This window comes from Vipera ursinii (genome assembly GCF_947247035.1).
Source record: "Vipera ursinii genome assembly, chromosome: 12".
In the NCBI taxonomy this organism is placed as follows: domain Eukaryota; kingdom Metazoa; phylum Chordata; class Lepidosauria; order Squamata; family Viperidae; genus Vipera; species Vipera ursinii.
The window spans coordinates 9,709,207-9,735,842 of record NC_139525.1 but is presented as its reverse complement, the minus strand read 5'-3'; the positions used below and the strand labels follow the sequence as shown (position 1 = coordinate 9,735,842).

Sequence of the window (26,636 nt, the reverse complement as noted above, 5' to 3'; positions counted from 1 at the left end):
TGACTTTCTGACAGGCAAGGTCAATGGGGAAGCCAGATTCACTTAACCAACCATATTATTAACAACTGCAGTGATTTGCTTAACAAATGTGAATCACTTTGTGTAACAAGCCAATGTAAAAACTCACTTAACAAATGTCTCAGTAACGGAAATTTTGGGCTCAATTATGTTCATAGAGGACTAGCTATAGTAGACACTATCTTGAAATAATAAAATTGACTTCTCAAAATGATTCATTATGAAAATATTGGAAGAAAAATAATACACTGACACTTAGCAAATGCAACAGTCATGCTTTGATGTAGTTAAAGCTGAGGCAGTGACCCATAAAAAAACACATGAGAATTCATGTAGTAATTTTAAGCTTTCCTGTTAGTAATTTGCCAAATTAATGAATACTTGCAACAGTTGGACATTTTGTATTTGTTTCCTGGCCTGTTGGGCTGAGTGGTTTCCTTTTGATCCAGAAATGTTAATAACACTTAATTGTAGCCACACTGATTTAATCTTACTTCTTGCTTGAAATACTTTGTGGATGAACTCACTGGTCATCTGCAATAGGGTGGAGACTTTAAAAAATTAAGAATGGTTATATAACCCTCTTTGCTTGCATTTATCCTGCCATGCTTCCTGAAATAACAGCTGAAACCTAAGAGATGTACCAGAGCATTTTCAAAGGGTCATCAGATAGTAGATGTGAGACAATGTATAATCAGATGTTGAAGAAACACACCATAACATGTTTTTGAAAAAAAAAACCTGAAAAAATGGCTATTAAATTATAAGTATTACTGAATGTTTACTTGTAAAGTAAAGGCTGGCCGGTATTTGATTTACACAATTTTGTTTAACCAAAAAAATAAGGTTATGGGGGAAATACCACTTTGGACCACTTTTATAATTCACACTGGTGGTAACATATCTATCCAGTTTGCTGGCAGTGGTCCCGAAATTGTTTGCAACTGCTTCCAAGCACTGTACATCCTGCCACAATCAGTCAAGATCAGGGAGTTACTGTCACCACGTGAAGCTCATAGCAGTGTGAAAGTTTTTAGATAAGGGCTCAGCGTCAGCTCTGAAAAAAGCCCACTGATTTTCTACTTTTGGATCACTGTTTATCCAGAATTTTAACAAAGCAGCTCAGTTGTCAAGATCTTGGACGAGAAAAACTGATCAATAACTGTCTGCAGTTAAGTACATTTATTTAAACAGATTTAACTTTTATTTTACAATAATGCATCAGTGCATTTTATTAAAACAGGAGGAAGCAGCTTACATAAAGGCATTCAAAATGATAGAAAATTAACCATTGCTATTAACATTTTTTTAAAAAAAAAACCACCATGCACAATTAAGTCAATGTTGGCTTGTTCCTGCAAAGACATTTGATGGAGAAGACCATGACTGCAGGAAACAAGGATAGGTGCACCAGGCTTACTCTCTGCAGTATGCTGAGGAGAGCAAGCAGAGACAACTTAGAAAACTAGAATAAGATCCTAAAATACCAACACTGGGGGGAAGATTAAGAATCTTCCCAGTTAAGATTCGTCCTCATTTACATTATGCAGGAATGAGAGGGGGGTAAAGTTTTTCACAAATAATTTACACAGCTTTAGATTAAAAGTTGGTTTTCAATACTTCATAGTCCTCTATAACTCTTCCCTGGAAAATCAGTAGCTCGGGATCAGATAATACCTGCCTCTGTTTTTGAGCTAGGCACAATAGCTCCACTGTGCTCAAAGAGAAGAGGGCAGTCATTAATCTTGCACAGAGCGTGATCCTTTGGACATGCTAAAAACAGCTTTCAGACACACCTCAGGAGATGAAGCCAGCGTAAACTACCTTATAGTTTGGATCGGACATTCCAAACTAGGCGAGAAGACAAACCCAAGACACAAAAAATTACAAATAGCAGCAATGTTACAGCAATATTAATACTATACATTTACCAGCCACCCAAGTTGAAAAGTGGAACCCTCTCTTTCAACAAGAGAGCCACAAAGGAAGCTTCGAAGGAAAAGCCACAGCCTGTCGTGAGTTTTAAGAAAGGCACTGCAGGAAAAAAAAAGCCGTTTTAGCTAAGAGCTGATCACATCTCTGGGCTAGGTCTGTGAATAAGAACTCGGTCGACTTTGGCGGTCCCCACTCACATCTCAACCTAAGGTTTATGGGGCCTTCAGCTCCCCCAACCTGCTCCAGCAGCACCCAAGGACAGTAAAGTGCAAAGCATGATAATGCAGATACTTAGAACCTCCCGTTTGTCCGTGCCCTCCTCTTCTCCCTTGAAGTCCGGCTGTTTTGGAGAAAAACATCCTTTGGGTTTTGAAGGAGTATACCCACGTCCTTACAAGGTGATAAGGCAAAAAAGACTCAAGTGTCCTGGAAGGATGAAGAGTGTGAAAGTCCACATTGGATGACATACATTTCTGTGTGCGCGTGTGTGCTTTCATGTGGTGGACTGGCTCAGACAGCTATTTCTACACACAGTTTGGCCAGGAGAGACCCCCGCAGGCAGCCGACACAATGATGTAAATGATGACCTGTGGGGGGAGAAAGCATTTAGCAACTTCCGCCCCTCTACATATCACTGCGACTAGCCCTGCACCGGAACTATAGACTTGAGCGGGCAACTGCATTGCGGCAAAAGCCACCTCAGCATTTTTCTCGTTCAAACGGATGTCCTTCCATGAGGGAATACATCCATGCATCCCTCGCGGCCCATTAATTCTTGCAGACCAGCGCAAGGATAAAAGGACATAACAGGCTCTTTCCTTTTCCAGCCAGGGGAGGAGTTCCTCCCTTTTGTATCGAGAGAGCAACTTACAATTGATACGATGGCAATTATGATGGTGAGCTTGAGGTTCTTCATGCACATTGCTCGGGCTAGGTTCCTGCTGGTTGTTTTGAAAGTGACAGACTGGAGGGGAAAAGCACAGGAGAGGATTTAACGCAGACTGTACTCAATGTTTCATCCCCCAAAAAGGGACTATATGCAACTGTTGTTTTAATTCAATACTTTCAATGTACGTTCTGGAATGCCTTTTCATTTTTTTAAAAACTTCTTGGTAGGTCTTCTATCCAAATACTGCTTGTCCTTCTCTTCCAAGATCACAGCAGAAGTAACCACACTGCCCTCTGCTGGAGGTTCTTGACCAGGCTTTGGTGACTTTCAGAACATAAAGAAGTCCTCACTTAATGAATCTAACGGGGACAGACAACTGTCACTAGGCCACATGGTTGCTAAGCAAAACATCACGGGACTGCTTAACAACAGCAGTTCTGGCAATCCCGTTTACTGTCATTGAGGAAATCCTACACAGTTCCTACGTCGCAACCTGGATCCAAGATAAAGGACTGGCCCCACTTCAAGCCCTCTGCCCCATCTCTCTCCTTTTGGCTACCCCACCCTGCCTGCCACCAGACCGGGTGCCATGGGGTGTGAGGGGCAGTTGTAAATGCAGACAGACCCAAATTTTGTTCATGTGACTGCAGGGAACTGCAACAGCTAGGACTTCAAGGACTGATGGCAAGTTCATTCAGCAGTCATAACTTCAAACAGTTGCTGAATGGATGCTAAGTGAGGAATACACCTATTCCCAACTGCTGATTTTTAGGCAATGTTATTTCCAAGAACAACTGCCTTTTGCCTACGTCAAGACTGGTTGATTTCTCTGCATGGTCAAAAGATTCTGCCGATTACCACGTTAATTTTGCTCTATAGAGGGAAATATTTGGCTAGGTAAATAGAACTCCAGGGAAGAAACATCTGACTTTACCATCCCAAATACCAAGATTAGAAGATACTTTCTGAAAACATCTGTTCTATTTTCTAAAACATAGCTAGTTCAAGAAAAAAAAGGTGTCCTCTATACATTTTCATTCCCACCCTCACCAACCCTGTAGGCCTTCCCTTAGGCCAGAGCCGATCCTAAAGAATTCACCCCGCCACCTCCAGAACTTACTGAATCCACAAGATTTTCCGTTTTGTCTATCAGGAGTTCCAGCTTTTCTCCTCTTTGAGCTACGAGATCTTGGATTAAAGAGAGAGCAATTATAAGAATTCCAAGGGAAAAGCAATTTTCCAACGCTCCATTTTCTTAAACCACCCAAACTGAATTAACAGGACTGCACCGTATTCTGTTTCTGGCTCAGGTACTTGTTTTAATTACAGCTGTAATTAAAGCAAATTCCTTAATCAAGAGCTTGCAGTCTGAGGCACCCCTTAGAAGCTAACAGAAGATCCAGCTAATTGGGAAGCTAACATAACCGAGCAGTTCAAGCAAGAACAGAAGTAAGGCAAATTACTTATCGTTCCACCCAATCTTTTTGCTAAATAAGTTAAGATGCAGGACACACACGTGCTTCCCCACTTGTACCTTTCCCACGAAGCATCAGCCCTTGCCAAATACATCTTTAGTCGTATAAAGGGGTCTAAATACACCTTTTGTCACCCATACCTATGTTGCGGACCATGATCCCTTTGAGCTCATCCACCTGAGCTTGCGTCTCTACCACCTGGTCAGGACCTTTGTTCTCAGAATGATATTTCTAAATGAAAGAAGAACAGTGGAAATGGGAACCACATTTGAAGAATGCCAAATTAAAGAATATGCCAAGACCTGAACTGAGACAGTGGCCAGATGAGCTAAGTAAGTTTAATCGCCTGGAAAGATAGCCTTAAAGCAAGGCAGGGTAGAAGTAGAATATTGAGCAGAGTTGGAGAGGACTGAATTATGGGTTAAACGTTAAATTTCGTTTACGGTTTGTGACATAATAAGCCTCGTACTTTTCAAGGAAAGATACAAGGATCATATTTAAATAAGCATACCCATTTTTCCATGAGCAATTTTTAAAAAGAGGCAATGACAACCCAGCCTCAAAAAAACAACCCTTTGGGGCTTAAAGGAAACGGAGCACCCGGTTTTCATTAATTCAAGATAGTCATCGTTAGATGGGTCTACATTTGATTCCAGAAGAGGCACATGCAACTCCGCTTCCCGAAAAGGAAGGATCTTCAGAACGACAGCGCAGAATCTCACCAGCTGGGCTGCCAAAACACTGGAAAACTCGCTGTTCATGGCGTACGGCAGGGCAGTTTGTGCTCGGGAACCGTAGGTGGTCTGAAACCTCTTCTTGATTTCATTCAGGAATGTGAAAGCTCGGGAGCGCTCAAAGTTCTGAAGACAGAACAAAACAGACAAGTGTGAATGAAACACGACCGCTTGGGATGCTATTTCCTGCAGAACACTAGAGCAGGCAGTGAATGACTAGACAAGGCATAAATGGACCTAAGTAGTGTATCGGGGACAGATAATGACATCATTACTCTCAGAACAGCCGTATTTCGCCTGTCCTTCGCACTTACTAGCTGCCAGTCTGCCATGAACTATGGGAGGGGGAACCCAGATTGGAGGGGGGGGGGAGACTAAATGACTCATCATACCTTCTAGAGACACAACTTCAAGGTCACCCAGCTGGGAATGGCATGCAGATCCCCACCGCCCAGTCTACAGTTGAAGAGACAGTTCCCAAACAATTTATTTGAATATGAATCAACAATGGAGGGGGGACCAGTAATGGGAAGGGGGGAAAAGTCAACCGGGAAAATTTTGGTGTGCGAACCTCAATTTTGGCTTTGCTATATTGTAATCCAGAGGTCCCTACCCTTTTGGGCACCAGGGACCGGTTCCGTGGAGGTTTTTCCGCGGACCGGAGGGGGCCTGGTTTTGGGTGCTGCCTGCATCTTGCAGATGGGGCTTTGCTTGTTTGTGCAGACCGGTTGCTGGCATGCTGCAGCTCGGTACCGGTCCATGGACCAGGGGTTGGAGACCCCTGCTGTAATCCACTTGGTCTTTAGTAAAGTAAACCTTTCACATCAAATGGAGTTAAGGGTCGTTCTTGCAAAGCCGCCTTCGGTCCACCATTGCTTCTTGGCAGGATGTATGTTTATCACAGTGAAAGGATACAAGAGCCAATCGTTTCGGCACAGCCACCTCCCACCCAAGGGTATAGCAGTGCATAAGCCCCTCTCCAGCAACCACCTTTAGAGAGTGCGAATTTCACCCAAGGCCCCATCACAGCTTTCTCCCATGTACTTACATCATCTGTGATGCAGAGGTATATAATCCGATCCTGACAGATATAGTGGAACAGATAACTGAGGGGAAAACAAGACACCAAGTATGTTTTCTGAGTAGTTGCTATAAACACTCCAAGATTATTTTGCACATCAGCTGAAATGGGCACACTAAAACCCTCTCGTCCCCAGCCCAGCAGCAAAATGGCTCTTTTCATTGCGTCCCATTATTGGTTTCCAACATATTTTTTTCCACCTTTTCCTCCCCAGAAAATACTCACTTTCCATGGGAGTAGGTGAGCTTGTTGTTTTCGGAAGGTATCTTGGCTAGGATCTGCTCTGTAACCTCCAGGAAATTTCCTCCGCACCATGCGTGCTTGGCCAGGATGGTGGAGCCCCTGGCTACAACAGCAAACAGGATCGCCATAGCTGGAGGCTGGCTGCGGGGACAAGAGACACAGAATGAAGATGCTTCTCCACAGATCAAAGCACAGCCGCCGCAGCATCACACAGTATGGGCCCCTATCGTGTATACAGCTGGAAAAGACCAAAAACAATCCTAGGCAGAAATTCTATGAGAAGACAGCTCCCCCACTTTTCAAATTCCATGGAAAAGCACGGCCCTGTTCAAATATAATCAACAGGCTCATTTTAAATACGCTTGTGTCTTATCAGTGACTTGCAAAAACTCCTGTCATCTAAAACGTGCACGCCCCAAATATGCAGGTAGTCCTCGACTTACAACCATTTGTTTAGTGACCAGCAAAGTTACAACAGCGTGGGAGAAAGTGACTTATGACCGTTTTTTACGCTTACAACTGTTGCAGCATCTCCACGGTTAGACCCTCAAAATTAAGATGGTCTAATTTTGGAAATCCGTTCATATTTATGACGGTTGCTGTGTCCCGGGGTCAGGTGATCATTTTTGGCAACCTTCTGACGAGCAAAGTCCACGGGGAAGCCAGGCTTAATTAACAACTGCAGAGATTCCCTTAACTGTGGCAAGAAATGTCACAAAATGGGGCAAAGCCCATTTAATAAGTGTTCCACTTAGCAACAGAAATTTTGAGCTCCATTGTGGATGTAAACCGAGGACTACCTATGCACATAGCCGAATTAACAGGTCTTACAGGATACACTGCATTGCTGGAATGAGTGGAGAGGAGAGGAAGCAAGATAATTAAACTGGCAGCTGCTTCCAGTGAAGTGCGCGGATCAAAGAATTGGCCAATGTCCTAGCAGGTGCATGCCACTCTGCCTGCTTTGGTTACGTGCCAGGTCAGTGGTAGCGAAGAGTGACTTTGAACGCCCATAATTCCTTCAAGTAATCTAAGAGCAGTAGTCACACTGCTTGAAAAGACAATTTTAGCCATGGGCCATTACATGAGATTCACACAGAGCAAGATGCAAGATTATCTAGTCCAGGAGTCTTCAAACTTGGCCCTTTTATGACTTATGGACTTCAACTTCCAGAATTCCTCAGCCAGCGTGCCTGGCTGAGGAATTCTGGGAATTGAAGTCCACAAGTCATAAAAGGGCCAAGTTTGAAGACCCCTGATCTAGTCAGTGTTCACCGAGTTAATACAGAATATTGCTCATGTTAATGGGAGGAATTCCCCTTTAAAACTGACTGCCATGTTCCTCAAGTATTGGCTCTTCAACTTTATGGCTGTGATGACTACAGAAGCTACACACACATTGTGAGATTTGGATAACATAATCTAGTAAGCCAGGGGCCTGTTTTCCTGGACAGATGAATATAAGAAATAATCAACAAAGCCATAAGGCAGATGCTCAGTCTGGGAATAATAATATGTACAGAACCCCTTGTAGGGACTTGGTGATATCTCCCACCATTGTTTAAAAGTCTTAGGACTGGCAGTGTAAGGTTATATTAGCCTGGAAAATGGCTCTCCCATGGTCTGTTTGCAACCTATCATACCATGAAATGAATGCAGAGTGTCTAAGAGTTCATCAGATCTAAAATCTGCTGCTACAGAAATGCTGCTATCAGCTTCCATTTCACTTTCCAGTTCCTTCCGGAAAAAATAACGATATTACCGCACGTTCAGGAACCACAAGATCAGTTCTTACACATATTGTCCAAACGCCTTGCCTGTTCAGGCTTTCTAGTGTAATAAGATCAGAGTCCCATTTGCTCAGCAATATTTCACACATTTGAAATTGTTGCCCTCACCCTGTAAATATTTAGCAAAGCTGTGTTCTACTTTTTTTTGTATAAATTTCTGGAAGGAAGTTAGAAGGCCATCAGTGTTAGTCCTTGATCCCTGTTGCTCAAGGTGACTAGGCAAAAAAATGTTTTTCCTTCCTTCGCCCAAACTTTTTTTATACCTTCCTGATATTGCTAGTTTTATTTACTTTCACTTGATACCCAACTTTCCAGATTGTGTTCTTATCTAGACACTATTCACTCTGTGAATGCAGCAGCCCTGACATTTTGTATCAAAGAAGCAATGTTATTGTTCCTGGAATGCTGCAAACTTTTCCAAATAAATCCTGACTCTCCCAAAGAAAATAAAAAAAAACCTTTTCCCTGCAATCTCTATGTTCCCCAAAATACAGGGAGGACCACGACCTCACTACTATTCTCAATCCATATCCCTCCCTTTTATCTCAGCTAAAAAAGCTGCAAGAAATAGTGAATTGTGTTCTTCCCTTAAGGGTGCGTTTTTGGATGCTAAACCCCCCCCCCCACACCTTTTCTATAAATCTTTCAGTATCACTACTTAAAACCACATAAATAGGTCTAGGCAGCCTGAAGAAATAACCTTCCTTCTCTCCCCCAGGTCAGATTTAACTACAAGACCTTCTGCACAGAGACCAACTTTCTTAGCTTCTGCAAAACGCTGTAACTGACCTTCTCCCCCCAAAAAACAAGCCTGTAAGTCATTGTGAACATAGATAAGCAATCGTTTACATCAACTTTCTTTGATCTGCCCCGCTTTAGTTGTAGATACTTTTTGATTAAAAGATAAAGACTTGATGCATAAATTTATGAATTAAACTTGTATGCCACCTGTATGCCACCACTTTAGAAGAAAGTGAAAAGGGCAAATTAAATATGGTAAAAGAAGAATTAAAAATGGTAATGACGAGAGGGAAGGGGTCTCCAAAGCCAGGATTGCCCATTGCCGCCTTCTGGGATCCTATTTGTTGTTATTGCAATCATTTTATTCAATTTGCAAGTAAGTCAATCCACCATGACTTACCAATCTGGCTTACAGTGGTGGGATATCTTAGTGGCCTCTCATCCCTTCCTAACCAGAATGGATGTTGAACAACAAGGATCAAAACCCCTTTGGGAGGCAGAGCTGGGCCTGGGAAGTAAAGAGAGCCAGACTCTTAACACAGCCCTGAGAGCTAGTGTGGTGGAGTGGTTCACTGGCTGAGAAACCAGGAGAAACTCTTAGGAATGAAAGCCAGCGGGGGCGATCGGATGCCAGTTACTCTGCCTTAGCCCACCACACAAGGTTGTTGTTGGGAGAAAACGGGAGGCAGGAGTTGCAGGTATGCTTGCTGCTTTGAGTGATGAGATACTGATACTGATAAATGATAGACGATGTTAGACTTATATTGAGTGAGACTTATATTGAGACTTATATTGACTCAATTGAGTGACAACTGATTAATGAATGGATTACATATGGATAGATAGATAGACAGACAGACAGAATAGATGGATGGAGGCAGATGATATAGACAGATGATAAATGATAGCTAGCTAGCTATCAAAAGATGATAAAATGATGGGACAGATGACATGCAATGAGTGCAGGTTCGAGTCCCACCAGGCTCAAGGTTGACTCAGCCTTCCATCCTTCTGAGGTAGGTAAAATGAGGAGCCAGATTGTTGGGGGCAATTAAGCTGACTTTGTAATAATGCCGCTTGGGGTGTGTGTGAAAGCCCTAACAAGCAGGCATATACATAGAATGAAGGCTACTGCTAAGCTTGTAAGCCACCCTGAGTCTTCGGAGAAGGGTGGGATATAAATGGAATTAAAATAAAATAAATAAAATAATGAATTATCTAGAGATGGATACATCCACATCTACATCTAGATATGGATATCTTTGGATACAGATATGGATACAGATATATCTAGATATGGATATATCTACATTTTTTTTTATCCCGCTCTACCTCCGTAGAGGAAGAGTGGGATAGAAATGCAACAAGAGCAGCCTAACCCACTCCCCACGATTGTCGTCAGAAGAGAAAGCGGCGTCGTGCACGTTCAGTAAAAGACAGGATTGAAGTCAAATAAATCAAGAAACGATAAAAAAAGAAAAAAGAAAACCAGGTCAGCCATCAATCAACGGCCCGGGCGAACCCCGCCTGCGCGCCATTCAAGGCCGGAGCCCCGGCCGAAAAGACGAAGCCAGAGGAAACCCCGGCGGGGACGGGCAGGCCTGGGGAGGGGGGGGGATCCGGGTTCGAGCCCCTCCTCGGCCACAAATGTCACGGCGGGGGGGGGAATGTCCTACTTCGCAGGAAGGTTGTTAAGGATCCCCCGACGGGTTTGTGGGGGGGGGGAGGCAAAGCGGGGTATGCTCAGGGGGGAGGTGGGGGTGGCATGGCGACAGCGTCGCCATGGCGACAAGGCGTTGACCTCCCACCCCACCCCATCCCGTATGTCCCGAGCGTTGCTGCCTCGTCCGGGGGGGCGGCAGGCGAGGCTGAAATCGGCCTAGCGGAGCGGACCCGCCGCCGGCTCGGCTCTCGGAAGGCAGCCCCGGCTCGCTCCCCCCGCCTCTACCTTGCTGGGCGCCGGCCGGGAGCCCCGTTTCGCCCCCCGTTGTCCGCAGGCGTCTTTCGCCGAAGAAACCAAGGCCACGTGAGCTTCCGCCGCAGGCCGCCGAGGCTTCTGGGAAACCGAGTCCGGCCCCGAGAGGCAGGCAGGCGCGAGGCGGGAAGCCGCGCCACGCCGCGTTGCTGCTGGGAAGCGTAGTTCTTTCGCGCGGGGCAGAGGCGGAAGTAGCCTCCGATTGGACAATTGGGAGGAAGTAAGGAGACGGCGCCCGGGAGGCTTTTTAAGCCCTTCTGTGCCCTCGGGACGCTTCTTGTCGGAAAGGGAGAGGGGGAGCGGCTCCCGGCGTCCCCTGCGCCCCCGCGCATGCGGGAAAGATGGGGGACGAAGAGGAGAAGCAGCAGCCGCGCGTGCTGCAGATGGTGAGGCCGGGCGCGGGGAGGCGGGCAGCCTCCTTCTTAGCGAGCAGGCAGAAGTGCGATAGGTGAAGCCTAAAGCAAATGAGCAACCACCACCTCTTAATCATAATCAGCAGTGGAAACTGCTGCAGGATGTGTGTATATGTATATGTATGTGTATGTGTGTGTGTGTGTATATATATATATATATATATATATATATATATATATATATGTATGTATGTATGTATGTATGTATGTATGTATATATATGTATATATATGTATATATACATGTATATGTAGATCTACGAAAACAAATACATGTATATGTATATACATGTATATGTATGTGTGTATATATATATATGTATATGTATATATACATGTATATGTATGTATATATATATGTGTGTGTGTGTATGTATGTATGTATATATATGTGTATATATATATATATATATGTATATATACATGTATATGTATATACATGTATATGTATGTGTGTGTGTGTGTATATATATATATATATGTTTTCTGAGGTTTTCGCGGGTGCCTGTATGTGGATCCTTGGTTTTTCGGGTTTTTCCCCGCGTAGAATTAAAGGTGTAGGCGCAACGTTTCGACGGAATCCCATCCGTCATCATCAGGCTTCTGCTTCCTTCTTCTGGGAGAAGCATGTGGCTGTTTGTTCCTCTTTTTTAAACTGCCAGAGGGGGTGTGTTCTGTGGAGGTGTGCTCTGATTGGGTAGGGGACCAAGTGTGTTCTGATTGGGTGGGAGTGTGTTTTGAATGGTGGGTGTGTTCTGATTGGGTGGGGGTGTGTTCTGAGTGGATGGGCTGGTCTCAGCTGCCAGCTCCAGACCTGAGCTGGTGAGTTGTGCTGCTTTTGTTCGGCTTCGTGTTTGTGGTGGTGCCATGTTTTTATAGTGGGTGTCAGTTTGTTTATTGTGTGGTTTGGAGGGGTTTAAAGTGGCTGATGTTGCAGCTGTTGCAGCTGTAGTTAGGTTTCTGTTTTGTGGTTGTGTGTCTTTATCGTTGTGGGTTCGGATTTGCTTTTTGAATGGTTGTGTGGTGGTGATGTCATGTGATGTTATCATGAGTTTGGGTCTGGTATCATTCTTGGTGGTTGGGCTTCGTCTGTCAATCAAGGCGGGTTTCCAAATGGCTGGTAGACGAGAGGTATCATCTCGTTTATTCATGCTGTGGGGGCGTTTTTCTATCTCAATGGCTTCTCTGATTATTCTGTTGTTAAAATGTTCAATTTTGGCGATAGTTTTGGTTTTTTTAAAATCAATTTCATGTCCCGTGGCTTCAAAGTGTTGGACCAGGGATGAAGTTTGTTCTCCTTTTCTGAGTGAGTTTTTGTGCTCTTCAATGCGTGCACTTATTCTTCTGTTGGTTTGTCCGATGTATGTGGTGGGGCAGGTGGTGCATGGGATTTCGTATACTCCTTGGTTTTCTAACCCAATTATGTCCTTGGGGTTTCTTAGGATGGTGGATATTTTTCTGTCTGTGTAGAATGCTGTTTTGATGTTGTGTTTTTGGAGGACCTTGCTGATTCTGTCTGTGGTCCCTTTTAAGTATGGGAGGAGGGCTTTGCCATTTTCTTGTTCTCTGTCTTGGGTTTTTGTGGGTGTCTCTCTTCGGATTAAGTTGGTAATCGTGTTTCTTTGGAATCCATTGGCTGTTAGTACATTAGTGAGAGTGTGTAGTTCGGTTTTTAGGTGTTGTTCGTCAGCTAGGTGTTTTGTTCTGGAGATGAGTGTCTTGGCTACGGAGTTGATCTGTGCTGGGTGGTGGTGTGAGAGTGCGTTCAGATAGCGGTTTGTGTGTGTTTTTTTATGGTAGATAGTGTGTCCTAGGGAGCCGTTGGATTTCTTGTAGACTAAGACATCAAGGAAGGGAAGTTGATTGTTAGCTTCTGTTTCCATGGTGAATTGTATTTTGGGGTGTAGGCTATTGAGGTGTATGAGGAAGTCATCCAGTTTTTCTTTGCCGTGTGGCCAGATTACGAAGGTGTCATCTACGTATCTGAGCCAGAGTTTGGGTTTGTGGTTGGATTTTTCTAGAGCGAGGGTTTCAAAGTGTTCCATGTAGAGGTTTGCGATGACAGGTGAGAGGGGTGATCCCATGGGTGCTCCTTCCATTTGTTTGTATCTTTGTCCATTGTAGATGAAGTATGTGTTAGATAGGCAGTGGTTGGTCAGATCTAGGATGTGTTTTGGGGGGTTGTATTTATTTAGGATAGCTGTCAAGGCTTCTTTGATAGGCACTTGGGTGAAGAGGGATACAACATCGAAGCTCACAAGTAGGTCCCAGGGCTGTAAGTTTAGTTTACTTATGATCTCTATGAATTGGAATGAGTTTTGTACGTGTGAGGTGATGGAATTTGCATAAGGCTGTAGTTGTTTGGCAAGAAATTTGGCTAGATTTTGTAGAGGTGAGCATATGGAGCTGACTATGGGTCTGAGTGGGGTTCCTTCTTTGTGTATCTTGGGCAGACCATAGAGCTTAGGACATCTGGATGATTTTTCTCTGGGAATGATTGTTTTCTGGATCTCTTCACTGATGGGGGTGGCTTTTATTTTTGATTTTGTGGTTTTTTCCAGGTAGGTGGTGGGATCTGTCTTGAGGAGTTTGTATGTGGAGTCTCGGAGTAGGTTGGATAACAATGGACAAAGATACAAACAAATGGAAGGAGCACCCATGGGATCACCCCTCTCACCTGTCATCGCAAACCTCTACATGGAACACTTTGAAACCCTCGCTCTAGAAAAATCCAACCACAAACCCAAACTCTGGCTCAGATACGTAGATGACACCTTCGTAATCTGGCCACACGGCAAAGAAAAACTGGATGACTTCCTCATACACCTCAATAGCCTACACCCCAAAATACAATTCACCATGGAAACAGAAGCTAACAATCAACTTCCCTTCCTTGATGTCTTAGTCTACAAGAAATCCAACGGCTCCCTAGGACACACTATCTACCATAAAAAAACACACACAAACCGCTATCTGAACGCACTCTCACACCACCACCCAGCACAGATCAACTCCGTAGCCAAGACACTCATCTCCAGAACAAAACACCTAGCTGACGAACAACACCTAAAAACCGAACTACACACTCTCACTAATGTACTAACAGCCAATGGATTCCAAAGAAACACGATTACCAACTTAATCCGAAGAGAGACACCCACAAAAACCCAAGACAGAGAACAAGAAAATGGCAAAGCCCTCCTCCCATACTTAAAAGGGACCACAGACAGAATCAGCAAGGTCCTCCAAAAACACAACATCAAAACAGCATTCTACACAGACAGAAAAATATCCACCATCCTAAGAAACCCCAAGGACATAATTGGGTTAGAAAACCAAGGAGTATACGAAATCCCATGCACCACCTGCCCCACCACATACATCGGACAAACCAACAGAAGAATAAGTGCACGCATTGAAGAGCACAAAAACTCACTCAGAAAAGGAGAACAAACTTCATCCCTGGTCCAACACTTTGAAGCCACGGGACATGAAATTGATTTTAAAAAAACCAAAACTATCGCCAAAATTGAACATTTTAACAACAGAATAATCAGAGAAGCCATTGAGATAGAAAAACGCCCCCACAGCATGAATAAACGAGATGATACCTCTCGTCTACCAGCCATTTGGAAACCCGCCTTGATTGACAGACGAAGCCCAACCACCAAGAATGATACCAGACCCAAACTCATGATAACATCACATGACATCACCACCACACAACCATTCAAAAAGCAAATCCGAACCCACAACGATAAAGACACACAACCACAAAACAGAAACCTAACTACAGCTGCAACAGCTGCAACATCAGCCACTTTAAACCCCTCCAAACCACACAATAAACAAACTGACACCCACTATAAAAACATGGCACCACCACAAACACGAAGCCGAACAAAAGCAGCACAACTCACCAGCTCAGGTCTGGAGCTGGCAGCTGAGACCAGCCCATCCACTCAGAACACACCCCCACCCAATCAGAACACACCCACCATTCAAAACACACTCCCACCCAATCAGAACACACTTGGTCCCCTACCCAATCAGAGCACACCTCCACAGAACACACCCCCTCTGGCAGTTTAAAAAAGAGGAACAAACAGCCACATGCTTCTCCCAGAAGAAGGAAGCAGAAGCCTGATGATGACGGATGGGATTCCGTCGAAACGTTGCGCCTACACCTTTAATTCTACGCGGGGAAAAACCCGAAAAACCAAGGATCCACATACAGGCACCCGCGAAAACCTCAGAAAACAAATATCTTACCTCTACGGGGAGGAAATCCACCAGCTAACCAAGACCTACGAAAAACTTGAAGTACGAAGAGCTTCCATTCTGTGTGACCTCACATTCCTACGCAACTGCCGAGATCAAAATTTAATCCCCATATCCTTCCAATTGAAATTCCACTCCAACTCTGCAGCCATCAAACGCATCCTGACAAGAACAGAACTGGCCCTAATCAGAAACGAACTCCACACAAAAAGATTCCTCTTGGACCGAATCAACAGAGACCTCCTCACACTTCACCTCAAACTCAGCAACAAGATCCACCCCACACTTTGGGACAAATTCAAACAAATCGCCGTCTGGAGAGCTGAAACAGAGACTGCCTACAAAACAGACACACACACCAATAAACTCCGAAGACTAAAGGAACGCCAGAAACAAACCCCTCCTCTCCCACAGCAACACATGAAACAAACTGTGCACAACATCTCAGATAGGATTCTCACCAAAGCCGAAACCAACGTCCTGTCTAAAGGATTTAATTTTGCAGTCACTCCCAAACACATTCCCACGGAAACCATTATATGCGGAGTCGAATCCAGCCTGACCAAAATTAACCCTGATGACGCCAACAAAATCAGACTCGAAGTTACCAACATCCTCTGCACCAGCAAACCACCCAAAAGCAACTTACCCAAAGAGGAACAGACAGCACTACTTAACCTAAAAAATGACACCAGCATAATCATTCTGCCAGCAGACAAAGGCAACGCCACGGTGGTAATGAACTCATCTGACTACCATACCAAATTATCCAACCTACTCCGAGACTCCACATACAAACTCCTCAAGACAGATCCCACCACCTACCTGGAAAAAACCACAAAATCAAAAATAAAAGCCACCCCCATCAGTGAAGAGATCCAGAAAACAATCATTCCCAGAGAAAAATCATCCAGATGTCCTAAGCTCTATGGTCTGCCCAAGATACACAAAGAAGGAACCCCACTCAGACCCATAGTCAGCTCCATAGGCTCACCTCTACAAAATCTAGCCAAATTTCTTGCCAAACAACTACAGCCTTATGCAAATTCCATCACCTCACACGTACAAAACTCATTCCAATTCATAGAGATCATAAGTAAACTAAACTTACAGCCCTGGGACCTACTTGTGAGCTTCGATGTTGTATCCCTCTTCACCCAAGTGCCTATCAAAGAAGCCTTGACAGCTATCCTAAATAAATACAACCCCCCAAAACACATCCTAGATCTGACCAACCACTGCCTATCTAACACATACTTCATCTACAATGGACAAAGATACAAACAAATGGAAGGAGCACCCATGGGATCACCCCTCTCACCTGTCATCGCAAACCTCTACATGGAACACTTTGAAACCCTCGCTCTAGAAAAATCCAACCACAAACCCAAACTCTGGCTCAGATACGTAGATGACACCTTCGTAATCTGGCCACACGGCAAAGAAAAACTGGATGACTTCCTCATACACCTCAATAGCCTACACCCCAAAATACAATTCACCATGGAAACAGAAGCTAACAATCAACTTCCCTTCCTTGATGTCTTAGTCTACAAGAAATCCAACGGCTCCCTAGGACACACTATCTACCATAAAAAAAACACACACAAACCGCTATCTGAACGCACTCTCACACCACCACCCAGCACAGATCAACTCCGTAGCCAAGACACTCATCTCCAGAACAAAACACCTAGCTGACGAACAACACCTAAAAACCGAACTACACACTCTCACTAATGTACTAACAGCCAATGGATTCCAAAGAAACACGATTACCAACTTAATCCGAAGAGAGACACCCACAAAAACCCAAGACAGAGAACAAGAAAATGGCAAAGCCCTCCTCCCATACTTAAAAGGGACCACAGACAGAATCAGCAAGGTCCTCCAAAAACACAACATCAAAACAGCATTCTACACAGACAGAAAAATATCCACCATCCTAAGAAACCCCAAGGACATAATTGGGTTAGAAAACCAAGGAGTATACGAAATCCCATGCACCACCTGCCCCACCACATACATCGGACAAACCAACAGAAGAATAAGTGCACGCATTGAAGAGCACAAAAACTCACTCAGAAAAGGAGAACAAACTTCATCCCTGGTCCAACACTTTGAAGCCACGGGACATGAAATTGATTTTAAAAAAACCAAAACTATCGCCAAAATTGAACATTTTAACAACAGAATAATCAGAGAAGCCATTGAGATAGAAAAACGCCCCCACAGCATGAATAAACGAGATGATACCTCTCGTCTACCAGCCATTTGGAAACCCGCCTTGATTGACAGACGAAGCCCAACCACCAAGAATGATACCAGACCCAAACTCATGATAACATCACATGACATCACCACCACACAACCATTCAAAAAGCAAATCCGAACCCACAACGATAAAGACACACAACCACAAAACAGAAACCTAACTACAGCTGCAACAGCTGCAACATCAGCCACTTTAAACCCCTCCAAACCACACAATAAACAAACTGACACCCACTATAAAAACATGGCACCACCACAAACACGAAGCCGAACAAAAGCAGCACAACTCACCAGCTCAGGTCTGGAGCTGGCAGCTGAGACCAGCCCATCCACTCAGAACACACCCCCACCCAATCAGAACACACCCACCATTCAAAACACACTCCCACCCAATCAGAACACACTTGGTCCCCTACCCAATCAGAGCACACCTCCACAGAACACACCCCCTCTGGCAGTTTAAAAAAGAGGAACAAACAGCCACATGCTTCTCCCAGAAGAAGGAAGCAGAAGCCTGATGATGACGGATGGGATTCCGTCGAAACGTTGCGCCTACACCTTTAATTCTACGCGGGGAAAAACCCGAAAAACCAAGGATCCATATATGTATATATATATATATATATATATATATATATATATATATATATGTATGTATGTATATATGTGTGTGTGTATGTGTATGTGTATGTGTGTATATGCAGTGCTTTTTTTTTGTAAAAGAAAAAGGTGCCAGAACTCACACGTCATACAACCTGACTTGCCTAACCTACAAGGTTCCATCCAAAAAAGGTGCCGGAACGCCTCGTTCTATGAGAAAAAAAGCCCTGTATATATGTATATATGTGTGTGTGTATGTGTATGTTTGCGTGTATGTGTATGTATGTACAAATGTACAGTATATATATTTTCTATCAGACGGTGCTCCTGGGTCTTTTGAGGGCTAGTGAGGCAGGCGGAAATCCATCAGGTGAAGCCTTTACCTCTGCTTTTCAGTTATTCAAAAGCTGCCCTCCTCCCAATTAGCAATTGCCAGTGCTAAGCAAGGTGGTTGTTAAGGGGGTGCCCCCTTTGACCACCTTTTTGCCACTGTTGTTAAGTGAATCACTGCAGTCGTTAATGAATCTGGCTCCCCCCCTGTTGACTTGGCTGGTCAGGAGCTGGATGGGAAGGTGGCAAAAAGTGATCAAATGACCCCAGGACGGTGCAACTGTCATAAATACTGTACATCCCAGTTGCCGCATACCCGAAGTCTGATCACACGACCCTGGGGGTGCTCCGACAGTTGCCACCGAAAAACGGTCTGGAGTCCCTTTTTTCAGTACCGTTGTAGCTTCAAACAGTCACTGAACAAATTATTGTAAGTCGAGGACTACCTGTGCAATAGCTGGGGAATGGATGGATAGATGGATAGATAGAGAGAATAAGTAGAAGAAAGGAATGGAGTGCCACCATTTAACACAAGTATATTGCTCTTAAGACATTTTTGCCCAAAGAAACCCCATTTTTTCCTTTCAGCCTCTGATTTTATTTCTCCTCCTCTGTAGGTACGAGCTGAAGGGTCAGATAAGACCTGTGTCACATTTGTGCTCAACAATGAGGACCACACCCTCGGCAATTCGTTGAGATACATGATTATGAAAAAGTAAGTAAAGAGTTCCGTTGCAGGGGGGGATTCCAACTTTTCTTAGTAGGACAAAAAACGTCAAAAGCATGCAGGGCCACTCGTATAACACCTCTTTACAACTCCTTAAAATAGCTGGGTCTTTTCCTGGAATTCCGCAAAACTAAGTGAAATCACACATGATAATCACATTTTGTTGAAGGAGCTGTGGCTAAGCACTCCTGGGCAGACTTTTAAAGCACCTTTTAGCCTCAAGATTCAAAGCATTGCTACCACCCTATCTCATAAGCTCGTTATTGCCACTTGGAGACACCCGATGCAGTTGATGCTTAGCAGGAAACTGTTTGGCTTAACTGTGATTTGTTAAAAAGGTAGGTGGGTTTCTACTGTGCGTCAAATCACACAATAGCTTTGTATAGCTGTGCTTTTATATGAATCTGAGCCTCTTAAAATAGTATTTGGAAAAAGTAGATGATGGTTGACTGGCTCCGATAACTTCGCTTCAACATTGATATGAGGTGGGAGATGGCTATTCACCATCTCCGCTTCTGAAGAAGTAGCTGACATTGGCCAAAACAACCTTAAGTCAATTTGACCACCCCAGCTTAAGTGTTGGTTCTGTGAAGACAATTTCGCAGTGGATTGATATTTTCTTTGGTCCCTCCAGGCATCACAGAAAAATCACTGTCCCAGGAAAAATTTGTTAGGGCCTCTGAATGGGAGTATGTTCCCTTGTCCATTAGACAGCATACATCTGTTTGAGCACTAAATGTCGAGTTTAACCTTCCCTGATGTATGATTTTCAGAGCTTCGGATACACAAGAGAACATTATTTCATTTTCCTCTCCGCCTCTGTTATAATCTTTGTTCCCTTGCAGCCCTGAAATTGAGTTTTGTGGTTATAGCATCACTCATCCTTCGGAAAGCAAAATCAACTTCCGCATCCAGACCAGAGGTGAGAGCACCCAGCTCCGGGGTCCTGGAGATCTGACAGAATTGGCTGGCCAGCTTCTTCCTATCATGAGAAACCTCGTGCCAGCTTTCTCTGCTCATGAGTTCCATTGCCCCAGAGAAGATTGTCTTTCCAGAACGATGGCCTGTCACCATCCACTTTAGGGGAGGGAGGGAGGGAGCGACTCTGCCCTAAATTGCCGTTAAACCACAGCAGGATGATTGTGTCTATAAAAGCCCTGTGCAGAAAGTGTGGCTTCTGTTAAAGCGAATTTTTCTTTGCCCTCCTGATGGCCCTGTGGCAAACATTTCAGCTTTCATTCTTGCTTTTTCATTTCTACAGAGAGGACGTTTAAAGGCAAAGCAGTTCTCTTAAGTCTTGTGGAAGTTTAAGACATTTGAATACTTTGAATGCCCCCCTCACAAATTGGATTATTTCCTCACCCAGTGTAGCCTTTGGCAGCTCGTTTGGACTCATGTGCTATGACTCCCGAACCAAGCAAATTTTTGCATCATGGCTTAGAATGTATGATATTGGCTAAGAGACTGGCTGCCATCTTGACTTAAAACAGGCAAGGAAATCAGCTGGTGGGAGATGCAGAGGGCTTAGCTTCTTTTCTGGTCTTCCATGCTCATGGCAGAAGAGGAGTTAAAAAAATGCAGCCTAATAATTGCTGTTCACATTACTTATTTACAAGGGAAATACATGAATTGGAGGATAAGTTATTTTTATCCTACTGGGGCCCTGGAGGATTTGTATGGATTCTAGTGTTTCATGTGGATATTTCATGATTTTGACCATCTTACTGATGTGACCTAGAGACTGGTGATGTGAGCAGTGTAACAATCATGTGACAGAAATAAAATTGGTCTCTTCTGTGATCCTCCAGGGGGTCTACTTGCTATAGATGCCTTTCAGAAGGGACTGGAAGATCTGATGGGCGTCTGCCAGCATGTGCTTAGCACATTCGAGGTGGGTCTGAGCAATTTGCCCAACAGAGAAGTATATATTATACGGTAGAGAAAAGAAATACAGAAGGTGACACTCGGACCAACAGTTCTGAGATTTTGGTATGCAGCAGGGAGTAAGATATCTGATACAGAACATCTTGAAAACCCCAACCTTTCATTGGACAGTGGTAAAAGGGGGTTGGGACGTGATGGCTCAGTGGGTTAGGACGCTGAGCTTGTCGATCAGAAGGTCGGCAGTTTGGCGGGTCAAATCCCGAGTGCCGCGTAGCAGAGTGAGCGCCTGTTACTCGTCCCAGCTTCTGCCAACCTAGCAGTTCGAAAGCACGTAAAAATGCAAGTAGAAAAATAGGGACCCCTACGGTGGGAAGGTAACAGCGTTCCGTGCGCCTTTGGCGTCTAGTCACGCCGGCCACATGAGCACGGAGACATCCTCGGACAAGCGCTGGGTCTTTGGCTTTGAAACGGAGATGAGCACCGGCCCCCAGAGTAGGAAACGACTAGCACACATGTGCGGGGGAACCTTTACCTTTTACCTTTAAAAGGGGGTTGCCAAAGTCAGCAAGACGGTACACTCTGATACAAGAAAGCCTGTGCAGAAATAGCACTTAGACTTGTATATCATCCCACAGTGCTTTACAACACACACTGGGTGGTTTACAATGTAAAAGCATTATTTGCATATTGCCCCCAACAATCTGGATCTTCATTTTACCGACCTTGGGAGGATAGAAGGCTGAATCGGTCGTCTTGAGCCAGTCGGGATCGAACTCCAGGCTTTAGGCAGAGTTAACCTGCAATCCTGCACTTTAACCCCATGTTCAAAAAGACTGGGCTTGCCTTGTCATGTGCCATCTGCCATCTTGCCGACTTTGTCCCCCTCCTACAGAGGCTACTCCCATTATATATAATGAAATGTATGTATCATTTTGGTCTAAAATAGAGTGTTCAAGGTGTGGCTGTCATATCTCAACCTGTAGCATAGCTGGGGCCATGTTTTGAGCAGTTGGTCTTCAAATCTCATGAATCCCAGGAAAATAGAATAGAATAGAATAGAGCTGAAAGGGACCTTGGAGGTCTTCTAGTCCAGCCCCCCACTTAAGCAGGAGAATCTGTACCAGGGGTGTCAAACTGCCGGCCTGCGGGCCTTGATGCGTCATCCCAAAACCGCACCCACCCCGTTGCCGGCAATGGAGAAAAAGCTCTGATATGTTGAGCGACGTCACATGACGTCGCGAGTTTGACATGTCTGACCTATACTCCTCTCAGACAAGTGACGGTCTAGCCCAGGGGTAGGCAACCTCGGCTCTTTTTGACTCGTGGACTTCAACTCCCAGAATTCCTGAGCCAGCCACGCTGAGGGGAAAGGCAGAGGTTTCCAAGCTGAGCCATGCTGGCTCAGGAATTCTGGGAGTTGAAGTCCACGAGTCATAAAAGAGCCGAGGTTGCCTACCCCTGGTCTAGCCTCTTCTTAAAAACCTCCAGTAATGGAGGGCCCACGATTTCGGAAGGCAAGCTGTTCCACTGGTCCACAGGAATGTGTCCAAAGCTGGATCAAAATGATGATAGCACTGCTGTGGAATCACAATGCAAGCCACGCCCTTTCTTTTTCGCACCTCAGTGTGGTACCCATGTACAAAGGGGGCTTAGGATGAGACGTTGCTTCGGTTATTGTGATGAAAGCAGCCAACTCATCAATCAGAATAGAGATGGAAGGGACCTTGGAGGTCTTCTAGTCCAACCCCTTGCTCAGGCAGGAGACCCGATACGATTTCAGACAAGTGGCTGTCCAGTCTCTTCTTAAAAAAACCTCTGCAGGCAAGCTGTCCCACTGGTTAATTGTTCTCACTGTTAGGAAATTTCTCCTTAATTATCTCCTCAATCAGTTCCCATCCATTGTCTTTTGCCTTGCCTTCTGGTGCTTTGGAAAATACGTTGCCCCCCCCTACTTCTTTGTGGCAGCCCCTCAAATACTGGAATATTGCTATCGTGTCACCCCTAGTCCTTCTTTTCTCTAGACTGCCCATACCCAGTTCCATTTTCCTGCCAGATGCCCCTGTGAAGAGCCTCAGTTTCATTCTAAGGAGACGAATCAGGGTCACCTGAAACGCGAGAAGGGCAGAAAAATAATTTTTGTAAATAAATAAATAAATGAGATCTTAATAAAGCTGTCATCAGTGGCCATTTTCAGGCTAGGATGGTGTAGCAACAGACGTCCGTTAATCAAGAGACTGGACTAACTGACTTTTGTTGAAGTACTTCTCTCTGATTCTGTAGCCTAAAAAGTTCAGAAACTTTTGTTTTCTTTTGCAGGCAAGCGTAGAAGAATACAAGAATGATGTGAGAATGCAGTAGTATGTCGACACCCGCATAATGGATAAACCTCTGCATAGAGCAACGGGTTTGGGGACTATGACTTATTAAAAGACGTTCGTTGATTTTTTTAAAAAAAGAATCTCTTTTTCTAAGGCCTGCGTGACGGAATCTTCATTCTCCCTTTAGGGTTTAATCCCTCTTCGTCAGGGAGCGACGAGGATTCTACGGTAATACCGCAGGCTTTTTATCAACGGTGGTAACTCTTCAACAGGTCAGGTTTGTGATTGGGGCAAAGTGTATCTTTTCACCTGACCAGCTGAATTTGAAATCTCTTCTTAAAGCTATCCGAATAGCTGCGTACGATTGTGTCATTCCAGCTATCATTGTGGACCTGAGATCTGTTAGAACAAACGTTGCCATCGCTAGCACCTGCAACCTTTTAAACCAGCATTTTATTCAGAAAAAAAAGACTTTATTTTAGTCCACATTAAACACACATTATGGTTTGCATAGACTGTCAGAAAATCCTAAATCATAATATATCGAGATTATTACAAACTCTTTAGAGGCTACTTGAGTTAGAAGAAGAAGAATAGAGCACAGTTGCTATGGTTTGGATCAGCTGGAATTTAGGAATTAAATCTCTCTTGGCTTGCCAAACAGATGGCCTCTGTGCTGGGTGGGAATGTCAGATGCTGAAATCTGGAAGGTTGTAGAAAGGTACTCTAGTAGAGGCCTAAAGCTAATTTAACACTACAGGTAATGCTCAACGTGTGACGACTTGTTTATAACAACTGTTTAAAGTTTTGATAAGTGTCATAAACCCATCCTCAAAGTTACAAGTGTCGCAGTCACCTGATCACAGTTTAGGCACTTGGCCACTGGAACACATTCATGATGGCTGCAGTGTTTTGCAGTCACCTGGTCTCAAATTCTGCCCTTCCCAGGTGGCTTCTGACAAAATCAGCCGGGGAACCTGGATTTGCTTAATGACTGTGATTCTCATACTGATGATATGATTCACTTTTTAACAGCCACAGTAAATTGGTGGTCCAGCCACGTGACTGACTTCGCCAACCACATTGCTTAGTGCAAAATTCTGGTCCCAACCGTTGTAAGTTGAGGACTTGATCTCTATGAAGTTTAGCCCGAAGGAAAGAAAATAAACTTGATGGGAGCTATTCCCAATAAATGGATCTGGGATTATCATTTCAGTCTTTTTATCAGTAAAATATTTAATTCACTTCCTGACATGAGGAACATAATGAGAGCAAAGCTGCCTGTATAAAAAGGGATAAAGATAGAAATATTAGCAAGATCCAAAACAGAAGCAACCTGGATGCATTCCTGAGGAACTCATCTTTCAGGATTTGCTTTTGTATCCTAAGCAAAGAAATCTTTCTAAATAGGAGAATATAACACATACAATCAGCTAATAGGTTGGCGACATACTAGAACGGGCCCCCAATCTGTGGGCCGTGAAGGGTTTACAACTGGACCCTGGAAACGGCCAGCAAGCGTGCACACGCATCCTTGCGTGAGCAGTGGGCCAGCGCATGCACGCACTCCATTTGGGCAAGCAGCAGGTATGCGTGCCTGCCGATCATGGAAGTGGAGCTGCATGCATGTGTGTTTGTCAGCCACTTGTTGGTCCACAAAGTTGGAAACGTTGGGGAACTCTGTACTAGAATGTCTGCACTAAGGGATTGGGACATACATATATACATACATACATACATGTTTCTGGGGTGGTAAAAAGTAGGGATTCTGTAAAATCTTGCAATGTTGCTTTCAAGATTCATATGACATTTGGGGGCAGGGACACTTTGTCAAACAACTTTTGTTTCGATTTGGGGTCATCTTGTTCTTGAGGAGAGAGTTGACTAGGTTCATGAACTACGTTGAAAGCTGTTGTGGCTCACTCTGATGGCTAAATCCACCCATGTTGTTGATGGTTTTGTTAACTTGGATTCTAGCAAAACACGATTCCACCAACTATTAGTGAGTTGGACATGCAGTTGGATTTATATGAGACTTGCTCCAGGTCTTCAGCTTCATGGGTGATCTGTTCTTCTAGGTCATCTCAAGTTTATTATCCTCTAGAACAGTAAAATAAAGTTCCAGTATTTCTTGTAGGGTCTGTTTCCTGACATGACCTAAACTAGAAGGTTATTATCAACCTTGAAAGCCAGAAAGAGTTTCTGTTTCTCTCTCCCTCTTATGACATAGCCAGTCAAGGTAGGTCAATCTTGACTTTCATTATCACGCCCTCTTGTTTTTTGGGGTCAAGTTGATGTTTTCATAACAGTTGTTGCATGCCTTCTCCAAGGTTATTGTCCGCACACACCTCTGCGCCTAATGATCATGCTATTCTGCAATTATAGCTGTTATTGTCCCCCTGATAATGGATCTTCCCACATTTGTTCCCACTACAAGAACTGTGTAAAGTAGGTTAAGCTGAGAGAATAGGATAGGATAGGATAGGATAGGATAGGATAGGATAGGATAGGATAGAGCTGGAAGGGACCTCGGAGATCTTCTAGTCTAGGGTTTTATAAAGCCGTACTAATACCTTGCGTGATCTTGATTCTATGCCTCTGTTTATACCACCCAGGATTGTATTAGCTTTTTTGGCGGCGGCTGCACACTGCTGGCTCATGGTTAAGTGATTGTCCACTAGGACTCCAAGGTCCCTCTCACAGTTACTGTTTTTAAGCCAGGTCTCGCCCAATCTGTATTTGTACCTTTGATTTTTTTTCCTGCCTAAATGTAAAACTTTGCTTTTCTCCACATTGAAACTCATTTTGTTGGATAGGGCCCATTGTTCAAGTTTGTCAAGATCTTTTTTGGATTCTTAGTTGGTCTTCTGGGGTGTTGGCCACTCCTGCCAATCTGGTGTCATCTGCAAATTTGATGAGTTCCCCTTCA

The 26,636-nt window shown here is 44.2% G+C and overlaps 2 protein-coding genes and 1 long non-coding RNA gene across 5 annotated transcripts in view; 2 read left to right on the top strand and 1 right to left on the bottom strand.

The window, feature by feature from the left end:
• Nucleotides 1-1,187: 1,187 nt before the first annotated feature.
• VAMP7 (vesicle associated membrane protein 7) lies at nt 1,188-10,938 on the bottom strand. Of its 2 annotated transcripts, none has more exons than XM_083372235.1 (8): nt 10,855-10,938; nt 6,358-6,516; nt 6,100-6,157; nt 5,040-5,177; nt 4,458-4,548; nt 3,963-4,030; nt 2,825-2,917; nt 1,188-2,540 (listed from the first exon to the last, which is right to left on the bottom strand). In XM_083372235.1, exons 2-8 carry the CDS (start codon nt 6,501-6,503, stop codon nt 2,478-2,480), a joined length of 657 nt encoding a protein of 218 aa, XP_083228361.1. In that variant the 5' UTR covers nt 6,504-6,516; nt 10,855-10,938; the 3' UTR covers nt 1,188-2,477. The 2 variants fall into 2 exon arrangements, with proteins under 2 accessions (XP_083228361.1, XP_083228362.1); XM_083372236.1 differs by lacking the exon at nt 10,855-10,938 and adding an exon at nt 8,019-8,807.
• Nucleotides 6,450-10,655, top strand: LOC310646053. Its single transcript, XR_014493636.1, has 3 exons — nt 6,450-6,588; nt 8,884-8,978; nt 10,247-10,655. It is a non-coding gene; the product is annotated as an uncharacterized lncRNA (long non-coding RNA).
• A 155-nt stretch (nt 10,939-11,093) lies between the features above and the next one.
• The window catches only part of LOC310646051 (DNA-directed RNA polymerases I and III subunit RPAC2-like), a 20,833-nt gene continuing 5,290 nt past the window's right edge, over nt 11,094-26,636 (top strand). Inside the window, exons 1-5 of one of the 2 annotated variants that reach the window (XM_083372239.1) lie at nt 11,094-11,267; nt 19,396-19,493; nt 20,351-20,427; nt 21,314-21,396; nt 23,706-24,873. In XM_083372239.1, coding sequence (XP_083228365.1) covers nt 11,223-11,267; nt 19,396-19,493; nt 20,351-20,427; nt 21,314-21,396; nt 23,706-23,747 — 345 coding nt within the window. In that variant the 5' untranslated portion in view covers nt 11,094-11,222 and the 3' untranslated portion in view covers nt 23,748-24,873. Of the gene's footprint in view, nt 11,268-19,395; nt 19,494-20,350; nt 20,428-21,313; nt 21,397-23,705; nt 24,874-26,636 lie in introns of those variants that run through there. The other variant, XM_083372240.1, reaches the window with a different exon arrangement.